We start from the raw sequence: 26,015 nt of genomic DNA, 5'->3' as shown, positions 1-26,015 counted from the left end.
CGGAGGTTTTTGGGCCACAGTTTCATTGGCCCGGGGGTTTTGGGGGCGGCGGTTTCAGGGTCCTGGAGATTTTGGAGTTCCAGGGTCCCGTGTTTTTTTGGAGTCCCGTGTTTTTTGGGGTCCCATGTTTTATGGAGTGCCAGGTTTTGGGGTGCCAGGTATTTTGGGGTGCCAGGTTTTGGGGTCCCGGAGGTTTTTGGGCTGTGGTTTCGTGTTCCCAGGGTTTTGGGGTCAGCAGTTTCAGGGTCCCGGAGGTTTTGGAGTTCCAGGGTCCCCTGTTTTTTGGGGTCCCATGTTTTTTGGGGTCCCATGTTTTTCGGGGTGCCAGGTTTCGGGGTGCCAGGTTTTTTGGGGTGCCAGGTTTCGGGGTGCCAGGTATTTTGGGGTGCCAGGTTTTGGGGTCCCAGAGGTTTTTGGGCTGTGGTTTCGTGTTCCCAGGGTTTTGGGGTCAGCAGTTTCAGGGTCCCAGAGATTTTGGAGTTCTGTGGTCCCGTGTTTTTTGGGGTCCCATGTTTTTTGGGGTCCCATGTTTTTTGGGGTCCCATGTTTTTCGGGGTGCCAGGTTTCGGGGTGCCAGGTTTTGGGGTGCCAGGTATTTTGGGGTGCCAGGTTTTGGGGTCCCGGAGGTTTTTGGGACACAGTTTCATTGGCCCGGGGGTTTTGGGGGCGGCGGTTTCAGGGTCCTGGAGATTTTGGAGTTCCGGGGTCCCGTGTTTTTTGGGGTCCCATGTTTTTTGGGGTGCCAGGTTTTTTTGGGGTGCCAGGTTTTGGGATGCCAGGTATTTTGGGGTGCCAGGTTTTGGGGTCCTGGAGGTTTTTGGGCTGTGGTTTCGTGTTCCCAGGGTTTTGGGGTCAGCAGTTTCAGGGTCCCGGAGATTTTGGAGTTCCGTGGTCCCGTGTTTTTTGGGGTCCCATGTTTTATGGGGTGCCAGGTTTTTTTGGGGTGCCAGGTTTTGGGGTCCCAAGTCTTTTGGGGTGCCAGGTATTTTGGGGTGCCAGGTTTTGGGGTCCCGGAGGTTTTTGGGCCACAGTTTCATTGGCCCGGAGGTTTTGGGGTCGGCAGTTTCAGGGTCCCGGAGATTTTGGAGTTCTGTGGTCCCGTGTTTTTTGGGGTCCCATGTTTTTTGGGGTCCCATGTTTTTCGGGGTGCCAGGTTTCGGGGTGCCAGGTGTTTTGGGGTGCCAGGTTTTGGGGTCCTGGAGGTTTTTGGGCCACAGTTTCATTGGCCCGGGGGTTTTGGGGGCGGCGGTTTCAGGGTCCTGGAGGTTTTGGAGTTCCGTGGTCCCGTGTTTTTTGGGGTCCCATATTTTATGGGGTGCCAAGTTTTTTTGGGGTGCCAGGTTTCGGGGTGCCAGGTATTTTGGGGTGCAGGTTTCGGGGGGCTCAGCAGCGCCCGGCCTTGGCGTCGCCGATGGCGCCCCAGACGTCGAAGACGAACTCGTCGGGGAAGGCGAAGTCGCCGAGCTGCGCGTCCAGAGCCTCGGCCAGAGCGTCGGGGTCCCGCGCGTCCCGGCCCAGCTCCACCATGGTGGCGGCTGCGGGGACAGGGGACAGTGAGGGGACAACGGGGACACCGGGGACATGGGGACACTGGGGACAATGGGGACAACGGGGACATGGGGACAGTGAGGGGACACTGGGGACAATGGGGACATGGGGACACCGGGGACAACGGGGACAACGGGGACATGGGGACAGTGAGGGGACAGCGGGGACAATGGGGACATGGGGACAACGGGGACAATGGGGACACTGGGGACATTGGGGACAGTGAGGGGACATGGGGACATGGGGACAACGGGGACATTGGGACACTAGGGACATGGGGACACCGGGGACAGTGAGGGGACACTGGGGACAACGGGGACAATGGGGACAATGGGGACAATGGGGACAATGGGGACATTGGGGACACCGGGGACATGGGGACAGTGAGGGGACACTGGGGACACTGGGGACATGGGGGACACTGGGGACACTGGGGACACCGGGGACACCGGGAACAACGGGGACAATGGGGACATGGGGACAACGGGGACAACGGGGACACTGGGGACATTGGGGACACTGGGGACAATGGGGACAGTGAGGGGATTGGGGGGATTGGGGACATTGGGGACAACGGGGACAACGAGGACAACGGGGACATTGGGGGGATTGGGGACATTGGGGACATTGGGGACACTGGGGACACTGGGGACACTGGGGACATTGGGGACACTGGGGACATTGGGGTCCCCCGGTTTTTTGGGGGGCTCCCCCAGCTCGCTGTCCCAGATGCCCATGGAGCTCTCCAGCAGAGCCCGGGGGGTTTTTTTGGGGTTCCTTTGGGATTTTGAGGTTCTCAGGATTTTGGGGTTCCCAATTTTGGGGGTCCCGATTTTGGGGTTCCCAATTTTGGGGGTCCCAATTTTGGGGGGCTCCCCCAGCTCGCTGTCCCAGATGCCCATGGAGCTCTCCAGCAGAGCCCAGGGGGATTTTGGGGTGATCCCAGGGGGTTTTTTGGGGTTCCTTTGGGATTTTGAGGTTCTCAGGATTTTGGGGTTCCCGATTTTGGGATTCAGGATTTTGGGGTCCCCCAGTTTTTTGGGGGGCTCCCCCAGCTCGCTGTCCCAGATGCCCATGGAGCTCTCCAGCAGAGCCCGGGGGGTTTTTTTGGGGTGATCCCGGGGGGTTTTTTTGGGGTTCCTTTGGGATTTTGGGGTTCCCCCGGGATTTTGAGGTTCTCAGGATTTTGGGGTTCCCGATTTTGGGGTCCCCCAGTTTTTTGGGGGGCTCCCCCAGCTCGCTGTCCCGGATGCCCATGGAGCTCTCCAGCAGAGCCTGGAGGGTGTTTTTGGGGTGATCCCGGGGGTTTTTTTGGGGGTTCCTTTGGGATTTTGAGGTTCTCAGGATTTTGGGGTTCAGGATTTTGGGGTCCCCCGGTTTTTTGGGGGGCTCACCCAGCTCGCTGTCCCGGATGCCCATGTAGCTCTCCAGCAGATCGTCCACCTTGGCCACCGCGCGCTCCTCGAACGCCGACGGCTGCGGGGGGTCGGCGATTTTGGGGGGATTTTTGGGGTCCCTCAGGGTCCCGGGGGGGATTTTGGGGTCCCCAGGATCATTTTTGGGGTCCCTGAGGGAGATTTTGGTGGTCTCTGGGGAGATTTTGGGGCCCCCAGGGGATATTTTGGGTCCCCAGGATAATTTCAGGGTTCTCAAGGGAGGTTTTGGGGGAATTTGGGGTCCCCAGGATCATTTTTGGGGGCCCCAAGGGAGATTTTGGGGATCCCTTGGGAGATTTTGGGGATCCTGATGTGATTTTGGGGTCCCCAAGGGAGATTTTGGGGTCCCCAGGATCATTTTTGGGGTCCCCAGGAGATATTTTGGGTGTCACTGGAAGGACTTTGGGGGTCCCAAGGGAGATTTTGGGGGTCCCAAAGGATATTTTGGGGTCCCCAAGATTATTTTGGGGTCCCCAGGGGATATTTTGGGGGTCTCTGGCAGGATTTTGGGGTCCCCAGTGGATATTCTGGGGGAATTTGGGGTCCCCAAAGGATATTTTGGGGTCTCTGAGGGAGATTTTGGGGGTCTCTGGGGAGATTTTGGGGGTCCTGATGGAATTTTGGGGTCCCCAAGGGATAATTTGGGGTCCCCAGGATCATTTTTGGGGTCCCCGAGGGAGATTTTGGGGTCCCCAGGATGATTTTGGGGTCCCCAGGGGATATTTTGGGGGCCCCTGGGGGGATTTTGGGGTGCCCAAAGGATATTTTGGGGGATTTTGGGGTCTCCAAGGGAGATTTTGGGGTCCCTGGATGGATTTTGGGGTCTCTGGGGGATATTTTGGAGATATTTTGGGGTCCTCACAGGATATTTTGGGGGATTTTGGGGTCCCCAGGATCATTTTTGGGGTTCCCGAGGGATATTTTGGGGTCCCCAGGACTATTTTGGGGTGCCAAGGGATATTTTGGGGGTCCCTGAGTGGATTTTGGGGTCCCCATGGGAGATTTTGGGGTCCCCAATGGAGATTTTGGGGTCCCAAGGGAGATTTTGGGGTCCTCAGGATGATTTTGGGGTCCCCAGGGGATATTTCGGGGTCCCCAGGGGATATTTTGGGGGAATTTGGGGTCCCCAAAGGATATTTTGGGGTCCCCAAGGGAGATTTTGGGGTCCTCAGGATGATTTTGGGGTCCCAAGGGAGATTTTGGGGGTCCCTGAGTGGATTTTGGGGTCCCAAGGGAGATTTTGGGGTCCCCAGGGGATATTTTGGGGTCCCCAGGGGATATTTTGGGGGTCCCAGGATGATTTTGGGGGTCCCAAGGGAGATTTTGGGGTCCCCAGGGGATATTTTGGGGGTCCCAGGATGATTTTGGGGGTCCCAAGGGAGATTTTGGGGGTCCCTGAGTGGATTTTGGGGTCCTCACAGGATATTTTGGGGGAATTTGGGGTCCCCAGGATCATTTTTGGGGCCCCCGAGGGAGATTTTGGGGATCCCTGGGGAGATTTTGGGGATCCTGATGGGATTTTGGGGTCCCCAAGGGAGATTTTGGGGTGATTTTGGGATATTTTGGGATGATTTTGGGGATTCTTTGGGGATATTTTGGGGACATTTTGGGGACAGTTTGGGGATATTTTTGGGTGATTTTGGGGCTATTTTGGGTACATTTTTGGGATATTTGGGGGATATTTTGGGGTTATTTTGGGGTTATTTTGGGTGTATTTAGGGGATGTTTTGGGTACATTTTGGGGACATTTTGGGGATATTTAGGGGATATTTTGTTGATACTTTGGGGTTGTTTAGGGGATATTTCGGGGCTATTTTGGGGCTATTTTGGGGAGATTTGGTTGATATTTTGGGGATATTTTGGGGATATTTTGGGATATTTTGGGGATATTTTGGGGATATTTTGGAGATATTTCTGGGACATTTTGGGTACATTTTGGCGATATTTTAGGTACATTTTGGGGTGATTTGGGGATATTTTGGGGATATTTTAGGATATTTTGGGTATATTTAGGGGATGTTTTGGGTACATTTTGGGGATATTTTGGGGACAGTTTAGCGATATTTGGTTCATACTTTGGGGTTGTTCTGGGGATATTTTGGGGATATTTCTGGGACATTTTGGGGCTATTTTGGGATATTTTGGGGATATTTTGGAGATATTTCTGGGATATTTTGGGGTTATTTTGGAAACATTTTGGGGATATTTGAGGGATATTTTGGGGATATTTCAGGAACATTTTGGGGATATTTTGGGGATATTTTGGGGATATTTAGGGGATATTTTGGGGTTATTTTGGGATATTTTGGGGATATTTTGGGGATATTTTGGGATATTTTGGGGACATTTTGGGGCTATTTTGGGGATATTTTGGAGATATTTCTGGGACACTTTGGGGATATTTTGTTGATACTTTGGGGTTGTTTTGGGGATATTTCTGGGATATTTTGAGGATATTTTGGAGATATTTCAGGGACATTTTGGGGATATTTTGGGGTTATTTTGGGGATATTTCAGGGATATTTTGAGGATATTTTGGGTACATTTTGGGGATATTTTAGGTACATTTTGGGGTGATTTGGGGATATTTTGGAGATATTTTGGGATATTTTGGAAACATTTCGGGGATATTTTGGGGATATTTCAGGAACATTTTGGGGATATTTTGGGGATATTTGAGGGATATTTCGGGGATATTTCGGGAACATTTTGGGGTGATTTTGGGGATATTTTGGGAACATTTTGGGGATATTTGAGGGATATTTTGGGGATATTTCGGGAACATTTTGGGGATATTTCGGGGATATTTGAGGGACATTTCGGGGATATTTCGGGAACATTTTGGGGATATTTTGGGGATATTTTAGGGATATTTTGGGGCTATTTTGGAAACATTTTGGGGATATTTGAGGGATATTTTGGGGATATTTCGGGGATATTTTGGGAACATTTTGGGGATATTTTGGGGATATTTTGGGGATATTTCGGGGATATTTTGGGAACATTTTGGGGATATTTTGGGGATATTTTGGGGATATTTTGGGGATATTTCGGGGATATTTTGGGGATATTTTGGGGATATTTTGGGGATATTTTGGGGCTATTTTGGGAACATTTTGGGGCTATTTTGGGGATATTTTGGGGCTATTTTGGGGATATTTTGGGGCTATTTTGGGAACATTTTGGGAACATTTTGGGGATATTTTGGGGATATTTTGGGGATACTTGAGGGATATTTTGGGAATATTTTGGGGATATTTTGGGAACATTTTGGGGATATTTTGGGGATACTTGAGGGATATTTTGGGAATATTTTGGGGATATTTCGGGAACATTTTGGGGTGATTTTGGGGATATTTCGGGGATATTTCGGGAACATTTTGGGGATATTTTGGGGATATTTTGGGGATATTTCGGGGATATTTTGGGAACATTTTGGGGATATTTCGGGGATATTTCAGGAACATTTTGGGGCTATTTTGGGGATATTTTGGGGATATTTTGGGGATATTTGAGGGATATTTTGGGGATATTTCGGGAACATTTTGGGAACATTTTGGGGATATTTCGGGGATATTTCGGGAACATTTTGGGGATATTTTGGGGATATTTTGGGGCTATTTTGGGAACATTTTGGGGATATTTCAGGGATATTTTGGGGATATTTCAGGGATATTTTGGGGATATTTTGGGGATATTTCGGGGAAATCTCGGGAACATTTTGGGGATATTTTGGGGATATTTTGGGGATATTTTGGGAACATTTTGGGGATATTTTGGGGATATTTTGGGGATATTTTGGGGATATTTTGGGGATATTTTGGGGATATTTTGGGGATATTTTGGGGATATTTGAGGGACATTTTGGGGATATTTCGGGAACATTTTGGGGTGATTTTGGGGGATTTGGGGCCCTACCTGCTCCTGCAGCGTGGCCGGGCCCCTGGAGCGCAGCCGCAGCGTCCCCCGGCCCGAGGGACCCTGGGGGGGCCCCCCCCGGGCCGAGACCCCCCCGGAGCGGGGCCCGACCCCCTCTGGGGTCACACAGAGGTCACAGGGGTCACTCGGGGTCATGGGGGTCACTCGGGGGTCACTCAGGGGTCACTCGGGGGTCACTCGGGGTCATGGGGGTCACTCGGGGTCATGGGGGTCACTCGGGGGTCACTCGGGGGTCACTCAGGGGTCACTCGGGGGTCACTCGGGGGTCACTCGGGGTCATGGGGGTCACTCGGGGTCATGGGGGTCACTCGGGTGTCACTCGGGTGTCACTCGGGGGTCACTCAGGGGTCACTTGGGGTCATGGGGGTCACTCAGGGGTCACTCAGGGGTCACTCAGGGGTCACTCGGGGTCATGGGGGTCACTCAGGGGTCACTCAGGGGTCACTCGGGGGTCACACGGGGGACATGGGGACACCGGGGTCCCCATTGTACGGGACACCTTCGGATCCCCCCAGTTAATCCCAGTCCATCCCAGTCCATCCCAGTTAATCCCAGTTCAATCCCAGTCACTCCCAGTCCCTCCCAGTCTATCCCAGTCCATCCCAGTCCATCCCAGTTAATCCCAGTTAATCCCAGTCCCTCCCAGTCCATCCCAGTTAATCCCAGTTCAATCCCAGTCCCTCACAGTCCATCCCAGTTAATCCCAGTTCAATCCCAGTCCCTCACAGTCCATCCCAGTTAATCCCAGTTCAATCCCAGTCCATCCCAGTTAATCCCAGTTAATCCCAGTCCCTCCCAGTCCATCCCAGTTAATCCCAGTTCAATCCCAGTCCCTCACAGTCCATCCCAGTTAATCCCAGTTCAATCCCAGTCCATCCCAGTCCATCCCAGTTAATCCCAGTTAATCCCAGTTCAATCCCAGTCCATCCCAGTCCATCCCAGTCTATCCCAGTTCAATCCCAGTCCATCCCAGTCTATCCCAGTCCCTCCCAGTTCAATCCCAGTCCCTCCCAGTCCATCCCAGTCCCTCCCAGTTCAATCCCAGTCCCTCCCAGTCCATCCCAGTCCCTCCCAGTTCAATCCCAGTCCATCCCAGTCCATCCCAGTCCATCCCAGTTCATCCCAGTCCATCCCAGTCTATCCCAGTCCATCCCAGTTCATCCCAGTCCATCCCAGTCCATCCCAGTCCATCCCAGTCTATCCCAGTCCATCCCAGTCCATCCCAGTCTATCCCAGTCCATCCCAGTCCATCCCAGTCTATCCCAATCCCATCCCAGTCCATCCCAGTCCATCCCAGTTCAATCCCAGTCCCTCCCAGTCCATCCCAGTCCATCCCAGTCCATCCCAGTCCATCCCAGTCCCTCCCAGTTCAATCCCAGTTAATCCCAGTACCCACCCCACGCCCTCCTGGGCTCGGTGAGGCGCAGCCGGAAGCGCTGCCCGCGGGGCAGCTCCTGCAGCAGCCGCGCCACCTCGAAGTGCCGCGCGCCCACCAGGCTGCGCCCGTCCAGCGCCTCCAGCACGTCCCCCACCGCCACCAGCGGCACGCGGGACATGAGCGAGCCCGCCCGGATCCGCTGCGGGGACACGCGACACGCCATGGGCACGGGAGGGACACGGGGGGACACGGGATGGACATGGGAGGGACACGGGGAAACATAGCATGGACACGGGAGGGACATGGGATGGACATGGGATGGACACGGGAGAAACATGGGAGGGACATGGGAGGGACATGGGAGGGATACGGGAGGGACACGAGGAAAACATGGGATGGACACGGGAACGACATGGGGAAAACATGGGATCGACATGGGGAAAACAGGGGAGAAACATGGGATGGACATGGGATCGACATGGGAGAAACACGGAATGGACATGGGATGGACATGGGGAAAACATGGGATCGACACGGGATGGACATGGGGAGACACGGGATGGACACGGGATGGACATGGCAGAGACACAGAGTAAACATGGGATGAACATGGGAGAAACATGGGATGGACATGGGAGAGACATGGGAGAGACATGGGAGAGACAGGGTAAACATGGGATCAACACGGGATAAACATGGGATAAACATGGGATGGACAGGGGATGGACACAGGATAGACATGGCAGAGACACGGGATGGGCACAGGATGGACAGGGGATAGACACGGGTTACACCTGAGTTACACCTGGGGCACACCTGAGCACACCTGAGCACACCTGTGTCATACCTGGGCACACCTGGGCACACCTGGGGCACACCTGAGCACACCTGGGCACACCTGAGCACAGCTGGGCACACCTGGGCACACCTGGGCACACCTGAGCACAGCTGGGCACACCTGGGCACACCTGGGCACACCTGAGCACAGCTGGGCACACCTGGGCACACCTGGGCACACCTGGGCACACCTGGGATACACCTGGGCACACCTGGGCACACCTGGGACACACCTGGGCACACCTGGGACACACCTGAGCACACCTGGGGCACACCTGGGCGCACCTGGGCACACCTGGACACACCTGGGCACACCTGGGACACACCTGAGCACACCTGGGGCACACCTGGGCACACCTGGGCACACCTGGACACACCTGGGCACAGCTGCACTACCCTGTTGTAGGTGAAGCTGAGCCCCAGCGCTGCCCAACTGCCCCCACCCAGCTGTGCCCAGGTGTGTGTTACCTGTCCCAGCTGTGCCCAGCTGTGTCTCACCTGTCCCAGATGTGTCTCACCTGTCCCAGATGTGTCTCCAGGTGTGTCTCACCTGTCCCAGCTGTGTCTCACCTGTCCCAGCTGTGCCCAGCTGTGTCTCACCTGTCCCAGCTGTGCCCAGGTGTGTCTCACCTGTCTCAGGTGTGTCTCACCTGTCCCAGGTGTGTCTCACCTTGATGAAGGCGTAGCCGGCGCCGTTGTCGGTGATGGTCAGCCCCAGCTGTGCCCAGGTGTGCCCAGGTGTGTGTTACCTGTCTCAGGTGTGTCTCACCTATCTCAGGTGTGTCTCCAGGTGGGTCTCACCTGTCTCAGGTGTGTCCCAGGTGTGTCTCACCTGTCTCAGGTGTGTCTCCAGGTGTGTCTCACCTGTCCAGGTGTGTCTCACCTTGATGAAGGCGTAGCCAGCGCCGTTGTCGGTGATGGTCAGCCCCAGCTGTGCCCAGCTGTGTCTCCAGGTGTGTCTCACCTATCTCAGGTGCGTCTCACCTGTCCAGGTGTGTCTCACCTGTCTCAGGTGTGTCCCAGGTGTGTCTCACCTGTCTCAGGTGTGTCTCCAGGTGTGTGTTACCTGTCCCAGGTGTGTCTCACCTGTCTCAGGTGTGTCCCAGGTGTGTCTCACCTGTCTCAGGTGTGTCTCACCTGTCTCAGGTGTGTCTCAGGTGTGTCTCACCTATCTCAGGTGTGTCTCCAGGTGTGTCTCACCTATCTCAGGTGTGTCTCACCTGTCTCAGGTGTGTCTCAGGTGTGTCTCACCTATCTCAGGTGTGTCTCCAGGTGTGTCTCACCTATCTCAGGTGTGTCTCACCTGTCCCAGCTGTGTCTCACCTGTCTCAGGTGTGTCTCCAGGTGTGTCTCACCTTGATGAAGGCGTAGCCGGCGCCGTTGTCGGTGATGGTCAGCCCCAGCTATGCCCAGGTGTGTCTCACCTATCTCAGGTGTGTCTCAGGTGTGTCTCACCTTGATGAAGGCGTAGCCGGCGCCGTTGTCGGTGATGGTCAGCCCCAGCGCCTCCTCGTCCTTCAGCACCTGCACGTCCTTCTGGCGGCCGCGCGTGTGCGCGAAGATGAAATCCTCCAGCCCGATCTGCCCGCCCAGCAGCTTCTCCATGTCCACCTGCGGCGTGTTCAGCGTGCAGAACAGCACCTGGACAGGTGAGACACCTGGTGTCACCTGAGTGTCACCTGGGACAGGTACACCCCCGGGTGTCACCTGGGGACATTGGGGACATTGGAGTGTTCAGCGTGCAGAACAGCACCTGGGATGGCAGGGACACACCTGAGTGTCACCTGAGTGTCACCTGGTGTCACCTGGGACAGGTACAATCCCCCAGCCCGATCTGCCCGCCCAGCAGCTTCTCCATGTCCACCTGCGGTGTGTTCAGCGTGCAGAACAACACCTGGACAGGTGAGCACACCTGGGGGTCACCCGGGTGTCACCTGGGACAGGTACACCCCTGGGTGTCACCTGGGGACATTGGGGACATTGGGGACATTGGGACATTGGTGTGTTCAGCGTGCAGAACAGCACCTGGACAGGTGAGCACACCTGGGGGTCACCCGGGTGTCACCTGGTGTCACCTGGGGGTGACCTAGGGACAATCCCCCAGCCCGATCTGCCCGCCCAGCAGCTTCTCCATGTCCACCTGCGGTGTGTTCAGCGTGCAGAACAGCACCTGGACAGGTGAGCACACCTGGTGTCACCTGAGTGTCACCTGGTGTCACCTGGGCAGGGACACCCCTGGGATGTCACCTGGGTGTCATCTGAGTGTCACCTGGGTGTCACCTGGGCAGGGACACCCCTGGGTGTCACCTGAGTGTCACCCGGGTGTCACCTGAGATGTCACCTGGGGCAGGGACACACCTGGGTGTCACCTGGGGACATTGGGGACACTGGGACATTGGTGTGTTCAGCGTGCAGAACAGCACCTGGGACAGGTGAGCACACCTGGGAGTCACCGGGGTGTCACCTGAGTGTCACCTAGGGTGTCACCTGGGCAGGGACACACCTGGGGACACTGGGGACATTGGCGTGTTCAGTGTGCAGAACAGCACCTGGGATGGCAGGGACACACCTGAGTGTCACCTGAGTGTCACCTGGGTGTCACATGGGGTGTTACCCGGGGTGTCACCTGGAACAGGTACACACCTGGGTGTCACCTGGAGACACTGGGGACACTGGGGACATTGGGGACATTGGGACATTGGTGTGTTCAGCGTGCAGAACAGCACCTGGGACAGCTGTGCACCTGGGGTGTCACCTGGGGTGTCACCTGGGCAGGGACACACCTGGGTGTCACCTGAGTGTCACCTGGGGTCTCACCTGGCAACAGAACAGCACCAGGGGACACTGGGACATGGGGACACTGGGGTGGTCAGCGTGTCATCCCAGTCCCTCCCAGTCCATCCCAGTATAAACCAATCCCATTCCCAGTCCCTCCCAGTCCCTCCCAGTCCATCCCAGTCCATCCCAGTCCCTCCCAGTCCCTCCCAATCCCATCCCAGTCCATCCCAGTCCATCCCAGTCCATCCCAGTCCATCCCAGTCTATCCCAATCCCATCCCAGTCCCTCCCAGTCCATCCCAGTCCATCCCAGTATAAACCAATCCCATCCCAGTCCATCCCAATCCCATCCCAGTCCCTCCCAGTCCCATTCCCAGTCCCTCCCAGTGCTCCCAGTTCACCTCACTGGGCGGGATGCCGAAGGCCTCACTGATTTTGCCGTACAGCTCGTGCACATTGCCGAATCCCATCCCAGTCCATCCCAATCCCATCCCAGTCCATCCCAGTCCATCCCAGTCCATCGTAGTCCATCGCAGTCCATCCCAATCCCATCCCAGTCCCTCCCAGTCCATCCCACTCCCATTTCCAGTCCATCCCAGTCCCTCCCAGTGCTCCCAGTTCACCTCACTGGGCAGGATGCCGAAGGCCTCACTGATTTTGCCGTACAGCTCGCACACGTTGCCGAATCCCATCCCAGTCCATCCCAGTCCATCCCAATCCCATCCCAGTCCATCCCAGTCCCTCCCAGTCCATCCCAATCCCATGCCAGTCCATCCCAGTCCATCCCAGTCCATCCCAGTCCATCCCAGTCCATCCCAATCCCATCCCAGTCCATCCCAGTCCATCCCAGTCCCTCCCAGTCCATCCCAGTCCATCCCAGTCCATCCCAGTCCCATCCCAGTCCATCCCAATCCCATCCCAGTCCATCCCAGTCCATCCCAGTCCCTCCCAGTCCATCCCAGTCCCATCCCAGTCCCTCCCAGTCCATCCCAATCCCATCCCAATCCCATCCCAGTCCATCCCAATCCCATCCCAGTCCATCCCAGTCCATCCCAGTCCATCCCAGTCCTTCCCAGTCCATCCCAATCCCATCCCAGTCTCATTCCCAGTCCCTCCCAGTGCTCCCAGTTCACCTCGCTGGGCGGGATGCCGAAGGCCTCGCCGATCTTGCCGTACAGCTCGCGCACGTTGCCGAATCCCATCCCAGTCCATCCCAGTCCATCCCAGTCCATCCCAATCCCATCCCAGTCCATCCCAATCCCATCCCAGTCCATCCCAGTCTATCCCAATCCCATCCCAGTCCATCCCAGTCCCATTCCCAGTGCTCCCAGTGCTCCCAGTTCACCTCGCTGGGCGGGATGCCGAAGGCCTCGCCGATCTTGCCGTACAGCTCGCGCACGTTGCCGAATCCCTCGACGCGGCCGGTGGCGCTGCCGTGCGCCAGCTGCGTGTGGAACACCAGGCGGGGCCGCAGGCCGGGGGCGGGGGCCGCGCCCCCCGGGACCCCCCCCGGGGCCCCCCCGGGCTCCCCCGGGGTCCCCCCGCGCCCCCCGGACCCCTCCTCGTTCTCCACCAGCGGCGGCGGCTTCTTGCGGCGGCCCAGGCCCAGCGGCATGGGGGGCCGGGGGGGCTCGGAGGGGGTTTGGGGGGGCTTTGGGGGGTCTAGGAGGGGTTTTGGGGGGCTTTGAGGGGTCTTTGAGGGGTTTTGGGGGGGCCGGGGGGGCTCGGAGGGGTTTTGGGGGGCTTTGAGGGGTCTAGGAGGGGTTTTGGGGGGCTTTGGGGGGTCTAGGAGGGGTTTTGGGGGGCTTTGAGGGGTCTAGGAGGGGTTTTGGGGGGTCTTTGAGGGGTCTTTGAGGGGTTTTGGGGGGCTTTGGGGAGTCTTTGAGGGGTTTTGGGGGGGCTGGAGGGGTCTAGGAGGGGTTTTGGGGGGCTTTGGGGGTGTCTAGGAGGGGGTTTGGGGGTTCTGGGGGGTGTCTACGAGCAGTTTTGGGGGGCTTTGAGGGGTCTTTGAGAGGTTTTGGGGGGGCTGGAGGGGTCTAGGAGGGGGTTTGGGGGGCTTTGGGGGGTCTTTGAGGGGGCTGGAGGGGTCTTTGAGGGGTTTTGGGGGGCTTTGGGGTGTCTAGGAGGGGTTTTGGGGTGTCTAGGAGGTGTTTTGGGGTGTCTAGGAGGTGTTTTGGGGGCCTTTGAGGGGCCTTTGATGGGTTTTAGGGGGTCTGGGGGTGTCTAGAAGCGGTTTTGGGGGGCTTTGGGGGGTCTTTGAGGGGTTTTGAGGGGCTTTGAGGGGTCTTTGATGGGTTTTAGGGGGTCTGGGGGTGTCCAGAAGCGGTTTTGGGGGGCTTTGGGGGGTCTCAGCGGAGTTTTGGGGGCTCTGGGGGGGTCTCAGTGGGGGGGGGGTCTCAGCGGAGTTTTGGGGGGTTTTGGGGGGATCAGTGGGGGTCTCAGCGGAGTTTTTGGGTTTTGGGGGGATCAGTGGGGGTCTCAGCGGAGTTTTGGGGGGTTTTGGGGGGGTCTGGTGAGGTTTCGGGGGTTCTGAGAGGGGTTTTGGGGGGGTCCCAATGAATTTTTGGGGGGTCTGGGGGTTCTAGGAAGGGTTTTGGGGGGTCCCGGTGTCCCCGGGGTGGTTTTTGGGGGGTCCCGGTGTCCCCGGGGTGTTTTTTTGGGGGTCCCGGTGTCCCCGGGGTGGTCCCGCTCTGCTCCGCTGGGGGCTGAAAGGCGAGAGGGGAAACTGAGGCACGGGGGGTGGGGGATCCCCGAATCCCGGGACCACCCCCGGGACCCTCCCGGATCCTCCTGCGGTCCCGGCCCCCCGAGCTCGTTCCCGGTCCCGTTCCCATTCCTGGTTGCGGTCCCGGTTTCCCCATTCCCGTTCCCGGTCCCAGTTTCCCCATTCCCGGTCCCGGTCCCGGTTCCAGTCCTCGTTTCAGTCCCGGTTCCGTTCCCATTCCCGGTTTCAGTCCCGGTTTCCCATTCCCGGTTTCAGTCCCGGTTTCCCATTCCCGATCCCGTTCCCGGTTTCCCGTTCCCGTTTCCCCAGTTTCATTCCCCTTCCCCATTCCCGTTCCCATTCCCGGTTCCGGTCCCGGTTTCAGTCCCGTTCCCCATTCCCGATTCCATTCCCGGTCCCGGTTTCCCCATTCCCGGTTCCCGTTCCCGGTTCCGCTCTCCCGGTTTCCCATTCCCGGTTCCCGGTTCCGATCCGGTCCCGTTCCCGGTTCCCATTCCCGGTTCCGATCCCGGTTCCCGTTCCCGGTTCCCATTCCCGGTTCCGGTCCGGTCCCATTCTCGGTTCCGGTCCCGGTTTCCCATTCCCGTTCCCATTCCCAGTCCCCGTTCCCGGTTCCCGTTCCCATTCCCCGGTCCCGTTCCCGGTCCCGTTCCCGGTTTCCCATTCCCAGTTCCCGGTTTCCCATTCCCATTCCCGGTTCCGGTCCGGTCCCGTTCCCGGTTCCGGTCCCGGTTTCCCATTCCCAGTTCCCGGTTCCCGTTCCCATTCCCGGTTCCCGGTTTCCCATTCCCCGTTCCCGGTTCCGTTCCCGGTTTCCCATTCCCGGTTTCCCATTCCCGGTTCCAGTCCGGTCCCGGTTCCCATTCCCGGTTCCCGTTCCCATTCCCGGTTCCCGTTCCCATTCCCATTCCCAGTTCCCGGTTTCCCATTCCCAGTTCCCGGTTTCCCATTCCCGGTTCCGGTCCGGTCCCGTTCCCGGTTCCGGTCCCGGTTTCCCATTCCCATTCCCGTTCCCGGTTCCCGTTTCCATTCCCGGTTTCCCATTCCCCGTTCCCGGTTCCGGTCCCGGTTTCCCATTCCCATTCCCGGTTCCCGGTTCCCGTTCCCATTCCCATTCCCGGTTCCCGGTTCCCGTTCCCATTCCCAGTTCCCGGTTCCCGTTCCCGTTCCCGGTTCCGGTCCCGGTTTCCCCCCTCACCCGCCGGGCGCTGCAGCCGGAGCGGAGCGGCACTTCCGGGAGGGCGTGGCCAAACCGCGCCCGGACCAATCAGCGCCGCCGCCCCGCCCCGCCCGGACCAATGGGAGGCGGGGGGGCAGGGCAGCAGGAAAGGGCGTGGCCGCTCCCCCCCCCTCCCCCCCCCGCCCGCCGCGGCGCAGCCAATCAGGAGCCGGGACGGCGCGTGGGGGCGTGGCCAGCGGGGAGGGAGCTCAAAGGGGCGTGGCCAACGGGAAGGGGCGTGGTCTGTGAGTAAATGGGCGTGGCCTGAGCACAAAGGGGCGTGGCCAGTGGAGAGGGGCTGAGCGCAAAGGGGGCGTGGCCAAACATGGATGGGCGTGGTCAACGAGTAAAGGGGCGTGGCCAAGTGGGGATGGGCGTGGTCAACGAGTAAAGGGGCGTGGCCAAGTGGGGATGGGCGTGGTCGAAGAGTGAAGGGGCGTGGCCAAAGGGGGTCCGCGTGTGATTTTGGGGAGGGGTCCGCACACAAATTTGGGGTCCCAAACCCCATTTTGGGGAGGGTTTCCCGTGTGATTTTGGGGAGGGGTCCCAAACCCAATTTGGGATCCCAACCTCCATTTTGGGGAGAGGACCCTGTGTGATTTTGGGGAGGGGTCCCAAACCCCATTCGGGGTCCCAAACCCCATTTGGGGAGGGGTCCCAATCCCAATTTGGGTTCCCAAACCCCATTTGGGGAGGGGTCTCCGGGTGATTTTGGGGAGGGGTCCCAAACCCATTTTGGGAACTCAAACCCCATTTGGGGAGGGGTCCAGAACCCATTTTGGGGAGGGGTCCCGGTGTGATTTTGGGGAGGGGTCCCAAACCCCATTCGGAGTCCCAAACCCCATTTGGGGAGGGGTCCCAAACCCCATTCGAGGTCCCAAACCTCATTTTGGGAAGGGGTCCCTGTGTGATTTTGGGGAGGGGTCCCAAACCCCATTCGGAGTCCCAAACCCCATTTGGGGAGGGGTCCCAATCCCAATTTGGGTTCCCAAACCCCATTTGGGGAGGGGTTCCCGTTTGATTTTGGAGAGGGGTCTCCGGGTGATTTTGGGGAGGGGTCCCAAACCCATTTTGGGAACTCAAACCCCATTTGGGGAGGGGTCCAGAACCCATTTTGGGGAGGGGTCCCGGTGTGATTTTGGGGAGGGGTCCCAAACCCCATTCGGGGTCCCAAACCCCATTTTGGGGAGGGGTCCCAAATCCAATTTGGGGAGGGGTCCCAATCCCAATTTGGGATCCCAAACCCCATTTTGGGGAGGGGTCCCTGTGTAATTTTGGGGAGGGGTCCCAAACCCCATTCAAGGTCCCAAACCCCATTTTGGGGAGGGGTCCCCATGTGATTTTGGGGAGGGGTCCCAAACCCCATTTGGGAGGGGTCCCAAACCAAATTTGGGATCCCAACCTTCATTTTGGGGAGGGGTCCCTGTGTGATTTTGGGGAGGGGTCCCAAACCCCATTCGAGGTCCCAAACCTCATTTTGGGGAGGGGTCCCGGTGTAATTTTGGGGAGGGGTCCCAAATCCAATTTGGGATCCCAAACCCCATTTTGGGGAGGGGTCCCTGTGTGATTTTGGGGAGGGGTCCTCACCCCTTTCCCCCCCTCCCCCTCCCCCGCCGCCCCCTCCCCAAAAACCGCAGTCCTGCTGACGTTGCAGTTTTTTTAATCTCGGCGCCATTTCCGGGCGGTTTCACCCCAAAATCCGCCCCCCCCCCCCCGAGCCGCCCGCGGCCCCCCCAAACCCCCCCCGGGGGACCCCCAAAATGGGGGGGCGTGGGGACCCCCCCCCAAAAACGGGACCCCCAAAATGGGGGGGAGGGGGCGTGGGGACCCCCCCCAAATACAGCCATGGGGGGGGGGGGGCAAGGAGAGGTGGGGACCCCCAAAATTTGGGGGACAAAGACCCCCAAAATGGGGGGTCAAGGACACCCCAAGACCCCCAAATCCCCCCAAAACCCCTCGGGACCCCCAAAAAACCCTCGGGACCCCCAAAACACCCCGGGGACCCCCAAATCCCCCCCAAAACCCCTCGGGACCCCCCAAAACCCCTCAGGACCCCCAAAACCCCCCCGGGGACCCCCAAATCCTCACAAAGGCACTTCGGGACCCCCCCAAAAAACCCAGGGACCCCCAAATTCTCCCAAAGGCACCTCGGAACCCCCAAAAACCCCTCGAGACCCCCAAAAACCCCCCGGGGATCCCCAAATCTTCACAAAGGCACTTCGGGACCCCCAAAAACCCCTCGGGACTTCCAAAAACCCCCAGGGACCCCCAAAAACACCACGGGGACCCCCAAAATCCCTCAAAGGTACCTCGGGACCCCCAAAAACACCTCGGGACCCCCCAAATCCCCCCAAAGGCACCACGGGACCCCCAAGAACACCTCGGGACCCCAAAACTCCCCGGGGACCCCCAAATTCTCACAAAGGCACCTCGGGACCTCCAAAAAAGCCCTCGGGACCCCCAAAAACTTCTCAGGACCCCCAAAATCCTCCAGGGACCCCCAAATCCCCCCCAAAATCCCCTCAGGACCCCCAAAACCCCTCAGGACCCCCCAAAAAACCCTCAGGACCCCCCAAATCCTCACAAAGGCACCTCGGGATCCCCAAAAAACCCACGAGGACCCCCCAAAATCCCCCAAAGGCAAATCGGGGCCCCCCAAAAACCCTTCGGGACCCCCAAAAAACCACCGGGGACCCCCAAATCCCCCCAAAGGCACCTCGGGACCCCCAAAAAATCCTTCGGGACCCCCAAAAACCCCTCGGAGACCCCCAAAAACCCCTCAGGACCCCAAAATCCCCACAAAGGCACCACGGGACCCCCCAAAACCACAACACAAGGGGGGGACACCCCAAAACCCCCCCCGGGACATCGGGGTGACCCCAAAACCCCCCTGAACCCCGAGATTGGGGACAGGGACACCCCAAAACCCCCCGGGACATCGGGGTGACCCCAAAACCCCCTGAACCCCGAGACTGAGGACAGGGACACCCCAAAACCCCCCTGAGATATCGGGGTGACCCCAAAACCCCCTGAACCCCGAGATTGAGGACAGGGACACCCCAAAACCCCCCTGAGATATCGGGGTGACCCCAAAACCCCCTGAACCCCGAGATTGAGGACAGGGACACCCCAAAATCCCCCTGAGATATCGGGGTGACCCCAAAACCTCTCAGAGATGCTCTGGGGGGGGTTTGGGGAGCACTGGGGAGGCAGGGGGGGATTTTGGGGGGCACTGGGAGATTTTGGGGGGTGCTAGGGGGGATTTTGGGGGTCACAGGTGGATTTTGGGGGCCGCTAGGGGGGCACGGGGATTTCGGGGGGCACTGGGGAAATTTTGGGGGTCACAGGCAGATTTTGGGGGGTTTTAGGGGGGCAGGACCTGCTCCAGCAGCGCCCGCGAGGCCGGCAGGAGCACAGGGGGATTTCGGGGGGTTTTGGGGTCACAGGCAGATTTTGGGGGTCCCAGGCAGATTTCGGTGGTCCCTGGGTGGATTTCGGGGGTCCCTGGGTGGATTTCGGGGCTCACAGGCGGATTTTTGGGGGTCACAGGCAGATTTTGGGGGTCACAGGCAGATTTTGGTGGTCCCTGGCTGGATTTCGGGGGTCCCTGGGTGGATTTCGGAGGTCCCTGGGTGGATTTCGGTGGTCCCTGGGTGGATTTTGGGGGTCCCTGGGTGGATTTCGGTGGTCCCTGGGGGGATTTTGGGGGTCACAGGCAGATCTCAGTGGTCCCTGGGTGGATTTCGGGGCTCACAGGCGGATTTTTGGGGGTCACAGGCAGATTTTGGGGGTCCCAGGCAGATTTCGGTGGTCCCTGGGTGGATTTCAGGGGTCCCAGGCAGATTTCGAGGATCACTGGGCAGATTTTGGGGGTCCCTGGGTGGATTTCGGTGGTCACAGGCAGATTTCGGTGGTCCCTGGGTGGATTTTGGGGGTCCCTGGGTGGATTTCGGTGGTCCCTGGGTGGATTTTGGGGGTCCCTGGGTGGATTTTGGGGGTCACAGGCAGATCTCAGTGGTCCCTGGGTGGATTTCGGGGCTCACAGGCGGATTTTTGGGGGTCCCTGGGTGGATTTTTGGGGGTCACAGGCAGATTTTTGGGGGTCACAGGCAGATTTCGGGGCTCACAGGCGGATTTTTGGGGGTCACAGGCAGATTTTGGGGGGTTTTAGGGGGGCAGGACCTGCTCCAGCAGCGCCCGCGCGGCCGGCGGCAGCCGCTCGGGGAAGGCCACCTCGAACTCCAGCACCAGGTCCCCGCGGCGCTCCGGCGAGCGCGGCAGCGGCAGCCCCTGGCCCGGCACGCGGCGCCGCGCGCCCGGCCGCAGCACGTCCTGGAACTGCACGGGCACCGAGCGGCCGTCCAGCGTGGGCACGGACAGCGAGCAGCCGCACAGGGCCTGGAACACGCCAAGGACATGGCAGTGACATGGGAGTGACATGGGAGTGACATGGGACACATTAGTGACACGGGGACATGGGGATGTGTCACGGGCACCGAGCGGCCGTCCAGCGTGGGCACAGACAGCGAGCAGCCGCACAGGGCCTGGAACACGCCAAGGACATGGGAGAGACATGGGAGTGACATGGGACATGTTAGTGACATGGGACATGTGATGGACATGGGGATGTGCCACGTCCTGGAACTGCACGGGCACCGAGCGGCCGCACAGAGCCTGGAACATGCCAAGGACATGGGAGTGACATGGGAGTGACATGGGACACGTTAGTGACATGGGGACACGGGGCTGTATCAGTGACATGGGGACACACGGATGTGCCACGTCCTGTAACTGCACGGGCACCAAGTGGCCACAGAGCCTGGAACACGCCAAGGACATGGGAGTGACATGGGAGTGACATGGGAGTGACATAGGACATGTGATGGACACGGGGACATGGGGATGTTCCATGGGCACCGAGCGGCCGTCCAGCGTGGGCACGGACAGCGAGCAGCCGCAGAGAGCCTGGAACACGCCAAGGACATGGGAGTGACATGGGAGTGACATGGGACATGTCAGTGACATGGGGATACACGGATGTGCCACGTCCTGGAACCGCACGGGCACCGAGCGGCCGCACAGAGCCTGGGGACACGGCAGGGACACGTCAAGGACATGGGACACGTGATGAACACGGGACACGTCAGGGACACGGGGACATGTCAGGGACACATCAGGGACAGGGACAGGTCAGTGACCCTGAGTGACCCTGAGTGACCCTGAGTGACCCCAGAGTGACCCTGAGTGACCCCAGAGTGACCCACCCTTCCTGATGTCCCCAACCCATCCCTGATGTCCCCAAGATGATCCATCTCTGATGTCATCATGATGCCCACCCACCCTGACGTCCCCCAGCCCACCCAGCCCTGATGTTCCCACCAAGACCACCCCATCTCCAACATCCTCACCAAGCCCACCCATCCTGACATCCCCCCCACCCATCCTGATGTCCCCAAGATGATCCATCTGTGATGTCCCCATGATGCCCACCCACCCTGATGTCCCCCACCCATCCTGATGTCCCCAAGCCCACCCACCCTGATGTCCCCCACCCATCCTGATGTCCCCAAGCCCACCCACTCAGCTATCCCCAAGCCCACCCATCTTGATGTCACCATGATGCCCACCAGGCCCTGATGTCCCCATGAAGCCCACCCACCCTGATGTCCCCCACCCACCCTGATGTCCCCAACCCATCCTGATGTCCCCAAGACGATCCATCTATGATGTCCCCATGATGCCCACCCACCCTGATGTCCCCAACCCATCCTGATGTCCTCAAGCCCACCCATCCTGATGTCCCCATGAAGCCCACCCATCCTAACGTCCCCCCACCCATCCTGATGTCCCCAACCCATCCCTGATGTCCCCAAGACGATCCATCTGTGATGTCCCCATGATGCCCACCCATCCTAATGTCCCCAACCCATCCTGATGTCCCCAAGATGATCCATCTGTGATGTCCCCATGATGCCCACCCATCCTGATGTCCCCATGATGCCCACCCATCCTGATGTCCCCAACCCATCCTGATGTCCCCAAGCCCACCCACTCAGCTATCCCCAAGCCCACCCATCTTGATGTCACCATGATGCCCAGCAAGCCCTGATGTCCTCAAGCCCACCCATCCCTGATGTCCCCAACTCATCCTGATGTCCCCAACCCATCCTGATGTCCCCAAGACGATCCATCTGTGATGTCCCCATGAAGCCCACCCATCCTGATGTCCCCAACTCATCCTGATGTCCCCAACCCATCCTGATATCCCCATGAAGCCCACCCATCCTAACGTCCCCCCACCCATCCTGATGTCCCCACACCCATCCTGATGTCCCCCCACCCATCCTGATGTCCCCAACCCATCCTGACGTCCCCAACCCATCCCTGATGTCCCCAAGACGATCCATCTGTGATGTCCCCATGATGCCCACCCATCCTGATGTCCCCAAGCCCACCCACCCTGACCTCCCACCGCCCCCATCCCACCACCACCACCACCACCACCACCGACCTGCCGCAGGCTGATCTTGGCCGGGTAGACGATGTCGGAGCCGTCGCGGCGGAAGACGTCGTGCGGCTTGTCCTTCAGCACGAACACCACGTCGGCCGGGATGTTGGTGGCCGTCTGGTCGCCCTCTTTGGGGAAGGTGATCTTGGTGCCCTCCTTCCACCCTCGCTTCACCTCGATGGTCAAGATCTTGTCCTCGTTCCTCACCGTCTTCCCGTCGGGGCCCAGGCGCTTGTGGGAGATCTTCATCTTCTTGGTGCAACCGCTGTAGATCTCCTCCAAGGAGACGCGCAGCTCGTAGAGCACCGGCGGGTCCTGCCGGCGACCCTCGGCGCCCCGGGCCCGCGGGAAGCTGACGCTGCCGAAGCCGCCCAGGTGGAAGGTGCTGAAGGCCTCGTCTCCATCCTCGTCGTCGCCGTTGCGTTGCGCGAAGAAGGTGTCGAAGGGGTTGCGCCCGTCGAAGAACTCGGCGAACATGGCGTGCGGGTCGCCGCGGAAGGTGTAGGTGAACGTTGGACCGGTGCCGCCACCCGGTCCGGGGGTCGGGGCTCCCCCTTTCAGCCCTGAAGGTTTTTGGGGGGGTGATGGGTTGGAGGGTGGTGAGGGATGGGTGAAGGCACCCCAGGCACCCATCAGACCCCACCCCGGGGTGAGCCGCGGGCAGGGCGTGGGGAGGACGAGGGCGTGGGGGAACCGGTTCTGCCCGCGCCGCCGACGCCGCTGACGGGTCCCGGACGGGCTCCGACAGGCCCGGCCGGCTCCCCCCGGCACGCCCCGGCGCCCCGGCGGCCACCCCCGGGCGGCTGGCCCGGCGCCGGGGCCGCCACGCGGGACACCGAGCCCGGAGATCCCCGGGGGATACCAAGCCTGGAGATCCCGGGGACACCGAGCCTGGAGACCCTCCCGTGGGATACCGAGCCCGGAGACCCGGGGGACACCGAGCCTGGAGATCCCCGGGACACCGAGCCCAAAGACCCCGGGGATACCGAGCCCGGAGACCCCCGGGACACCGAGCCCGGAGACCCCGGGGACACCGAGCCCAGAGATCCCGGGGACACTGAGCCCGGAGACCCGGGGGACACCGAGCCTGGAGACCCCCGGGGATACCGAGCCTGGAGACCCCGGGACACCGAGCCCGGAGACCCGGGGGACACCGAGCCTGGAGACCCCCGGGGATACCGAGCCTGGAGATCCCGGGGGATGCCGGCCCTGGAGTCCCCCCCGTGGGATACCGAGCCCGGAGACCCGGGGGACACAGAGCCTGGAGACCCCCGGGGACACCGAGCCCGGAGACCCCGGGGATACCCCGAGCCCGGAGACCCCCATGGGATACCGGCCCCAGAGACCCCCGAGGACACCGAGCCCGGAGACCTCGGGGGATACCGAGCCCAAAGACCCCGGGGACACCGAGCCCGGAGACCCCGGGGGATACCGGCCCCAGAGACCCCGGGGGATACACCGAGCCCGGAGACCCCCGGGGACACCGAGCCTGGAGACCCCGGGGGATACACCGAGCCTGGAGACCCCGGGGGATACACCGAGCCCAAAGACCCCCGGGGACACCGAGCCTGGAGACCCCCGGGGATACACTGAGCCCGGAGACCCCGGGGGATACCGAGCCCAAAGACCCCGGGACACCGAGCCCGGAGACCCGGGGGACACCGAGCCCGGAGCCCCCGGGGACACCGAGCCCGGAGCCCCCCGCCCGCCCGGTGCGTGTCACACCTGCCCTGGCACTGCCCGTGCCCCCCGACCCGGCCCTGGCACCTGGCCCTGGCACCCGTCCCCTCACCTGTCCCCCTCACCTGTCCTTGTCACCTGTCCTTGTCACCTGTCCCCTCACCTGTCCCCCTCACCTGTCCCCCTCACCTGTCCCCCTTACCTGTCCTTGTCACCTGTCCTTGTCACCTGTCCCCCTCACCTGTCCCCCTTACCTGTCCTTGTCACCTGTCCTTGTCACCTGTCCCCCTCACCTGTCCCCCTTACCTGTCCTTGTCACCTGTCCTTGTCACCCGTCCCCCTCACCTGTCCCCATCACCTGTCCCTTTCCAACCCCCCAAATCCCCTCCCATGTCCCCCAGCCCCCCGACCCGAACCCCCGCCGACCCTCTGACCCCCCAAATTCCCTCCCGTGCCCGGACCCCCGACCCCCCAAATCCCCTCCGGTGTCCCCCAGCCCCCCGGTCCGGACCCTTCCCGACCCTCCGACCCCCCAAATCCCCTCCGGTCCCGGACCCCCCGACCCCCGCCCCCCCAAATCCCCTCCGGTCCCGGACCCCCCGACCCTCCGACCCCCCAAATCCCGTCCCGTCCCGGACCCCCCGACCCCCGCCCCCCTCCCCGCCCCTGCCGTGCCCCCCGTCCCGCCGGTGCCGCCGCTCACCCTCCTCCCCGTACTTGTCGAAGATCTCCCGTTTTTTGGGGTCGCTGAGCACGTCGTAGGCCTCGGCCACCTCCTTGAAGCGCTGCTCGGCGCCGGGCGAGCGGTCCTTGTCGGGGTGGCAGCGCAGCGCCTGCCGCCGGTAGGCGCGGCGGATGTCGGCGGCGGAGGCGCCCCGGGACAGCCCCAGCGTCCGGTAATAATCCTTGCCCATGGCCGGCCCCGCTGCTCTGGCACCGGGCACGGCGAGAGACTCCGCGGGACGGGCACGGCGAGGGAGCCCCGAGCGGCGGGGAGGGCGGGGAGGGACCGGGAGGGAACGGGGAGGGACCGGGAGGGACCAGGTGGGACCGGGGAGGGATGGGGAGGGATGGGGAGGGACGGAGAGGGGCCGGGAGGGACCGGGAGGGAACGGGGAGGGACGGGGGAGGGACGGGGAGGGATGGGGGAGGGATGAGGAGGGATGGGGAGGGACCGGAGAGTGACCGGGAGGGACCAGGTGGGACCGGGAAGGACGGGGGAGGGATGGGGAGGGAACGGGTGGGACCGGGAGGGAACGGGGAGGGATGGGGAGGGACCGGGAGGGACCAGGTGGGACCGGGGAGGACGGGGGAGGGATGGGGATGGAGCGGGGAGGGACCGGGAGGGAACGGGGAGGGATGGGGAGGGACCGGGAGGGATGGGGAGGGAACGGGTGGGACCGGAGAGGGATGGGGGAGGGATGGGGAGGGAACGGGGAGGGATGGGGAGGGACCGGGAGGGAACGGGTGGGACCGGGGAGGGATGGGGAGGGACCGGGAGGGACCGGGTGGGACCGGGAGGGACCGGGGAGGAACCGGGAAGGAACGGGAGGGACGGGGATGAATGGGGAGGGACCGGGGGTAGACCGGGGAGAGACCGAGGAATGGATGGGGATGGGGGTGGGACCGGGAATGGACCGAGGGATGGAGCGGGAATGGAACGGGAATGGACCGAGGGATGGAGCGCGAGAGAGCTGGACCGGGAATAGACCGGGAATGGACCGGGGAGGGAGCGGGGAGGGACCAGGGAAGGACCGAGGGATGGAGAGACCGAGGGCTGGACCGGGAAAGGACCGAGGAGGGACCGAGGGATGGAGCGGGAGAGGGCTGGACCGGGAATACACCGGGAATGGACCGGGAAAGGACCGAGGAATGGAGAGACAGAGAGCTGGAACGGGGAGGGACCGGGAAGGACCGAAGGATGGAGCGGGAGAGGGCTGGACCGGGAATACACCGGGAATGGACCGA

General features: G+C 60.5%; 2 protein-coding genes and 1 long non-coding RNA gene across 9 annotated transcripts; all 3 read right to left on the bottom strand.

Annotated features, from left to right (window-relative positions):
* Nucleotides 1–472: 472 nt before the first annotated feature.
* On the bottom strand, nucleotides 473–13,599 carry GIPC1 (GIPC PDZ domain containing family member 1). 5 transcript variants are annotated; one of them, XM_085563268.1, is made up of 10 exons: nucleotides 13,261–13,599; nucleotides 10,594–10,779; nucleotides 9,960–10,021; nucleotides 9,809–9,866; nucleotides 8,320–8,500; nucleotides 6,903–7,018; nucleotides 2,943–3,024; nucleotides 1,356–1,535; nucleotides 1,115–1,168; nucleotides 473–741 (listed from the first exon to the last, which is right to left on the bottom strand). In XM_085563268.1, the coding sequence occupies exons 1-8, from the start codon at nucleotides 13,528–13,530 to the stop codon at nucleotides 1,384–1,386; spliced, it is 1,107 nt and encodes a 368-aa protein (XP_085419394.1). In that variant the 5' UTR covers nucleotides 13,531–13,599; the 3' UTR covers nucleotides 473–741; nucleotides 1,115–1,168; nucleotides 1,356–1,383. The 5 variants fall into 5 exon arrangements, with proteins under 5 accessions (XP_085419394.1, XP_085419393.1, XP_085419392.1 ...); XM_085563267.1 differs by having other exon boundaries at nucleotides 473–1,168; XM_085563266.1 differs by having other exon boundaries at nucleotides 473–1,185; nucleotides 1,341–1,535; nucleotides 13,261–13,598.
* A 425-nt stretch (nucleotides 13,600–14,024) lies between these two features.
* LOC110479088 (uncharacterized) lies at nucleotides 14,025–15,974 on the bottom strand. The gene is made up of 2 exons (XR_014950473.1): nucleotides 15,839–15,974; nucleotides 14,025–14,620 (listed from the first exon to the last, which is right to left on the bottom strand). It is a non-coding gene; the product is annotated as an uncharacterized LOC110479088 (long non-coding RNA).
* Nucleotides 15,975–19,846: 3,872 nt separating this feature from the next.
* DNAJB1 (DnaJ heat shock protein family (Hsp40) member B1) lies at nucleotides 19,847–25,117 on the bottom strand. 3 transcript variants are annotated; one of them, XM_085563241.1, is made up of 3 exons: nucleotides 24,751–25,117; nucleotides 22,371–22,930; nucleotides 19,847–20,944 (listed from the first exon to the last, which is right to left on the bottom strand). In XM_085563241.1, the coding sequence occupies exons 1-3, from the start codon at nucleotides 24,959–24,961 to the stop codon at nucleotides 20,027–20,029; spliced, it is 1,689 nt and encodes a 562-aa protein (XP_085419367.1). In that variant the 5' UTR covers nucleotides 24,962–25,117; the 3' UTR covers nucleotides 19,847–20,026. The 3 variants fall into 3 exon arrangements, with proteins under 3 accessions (XP_085419367.1, XP_085419366.1, XP_077643895.1); XM_085563240.1 differs by having other exon boundaries at nucleotides 19,848–20,824; nucleotides 24,751–25,106; XM_077787769.2 differs by having other exon boundaries at nucleotides 19,936–20,257; nucleotides 24,751–25,112.
* Nucleotides 25,118–26,015: the final 898 nt, after the last annotated feature.

This window comes from Lonchura striata, chromosome 30 (genome assembly GCF_050655825.1).
Source record: "Lonchura striata isolate lonStrDom1 chromosome 30, ASM5065582v1, whole genome shotgun sequence".
Lineage (NCBI taxonomy): Eukaryota > Metazoa > Chordata > Aves > Passeriformes > Estrildidae > Lonchura > Lonchura striata.
The sequence above is the reverse complement of the archived record's forward strand: the minus strand, read 5'-3'. Positions and strand labels throughout refer to the sequence as shown.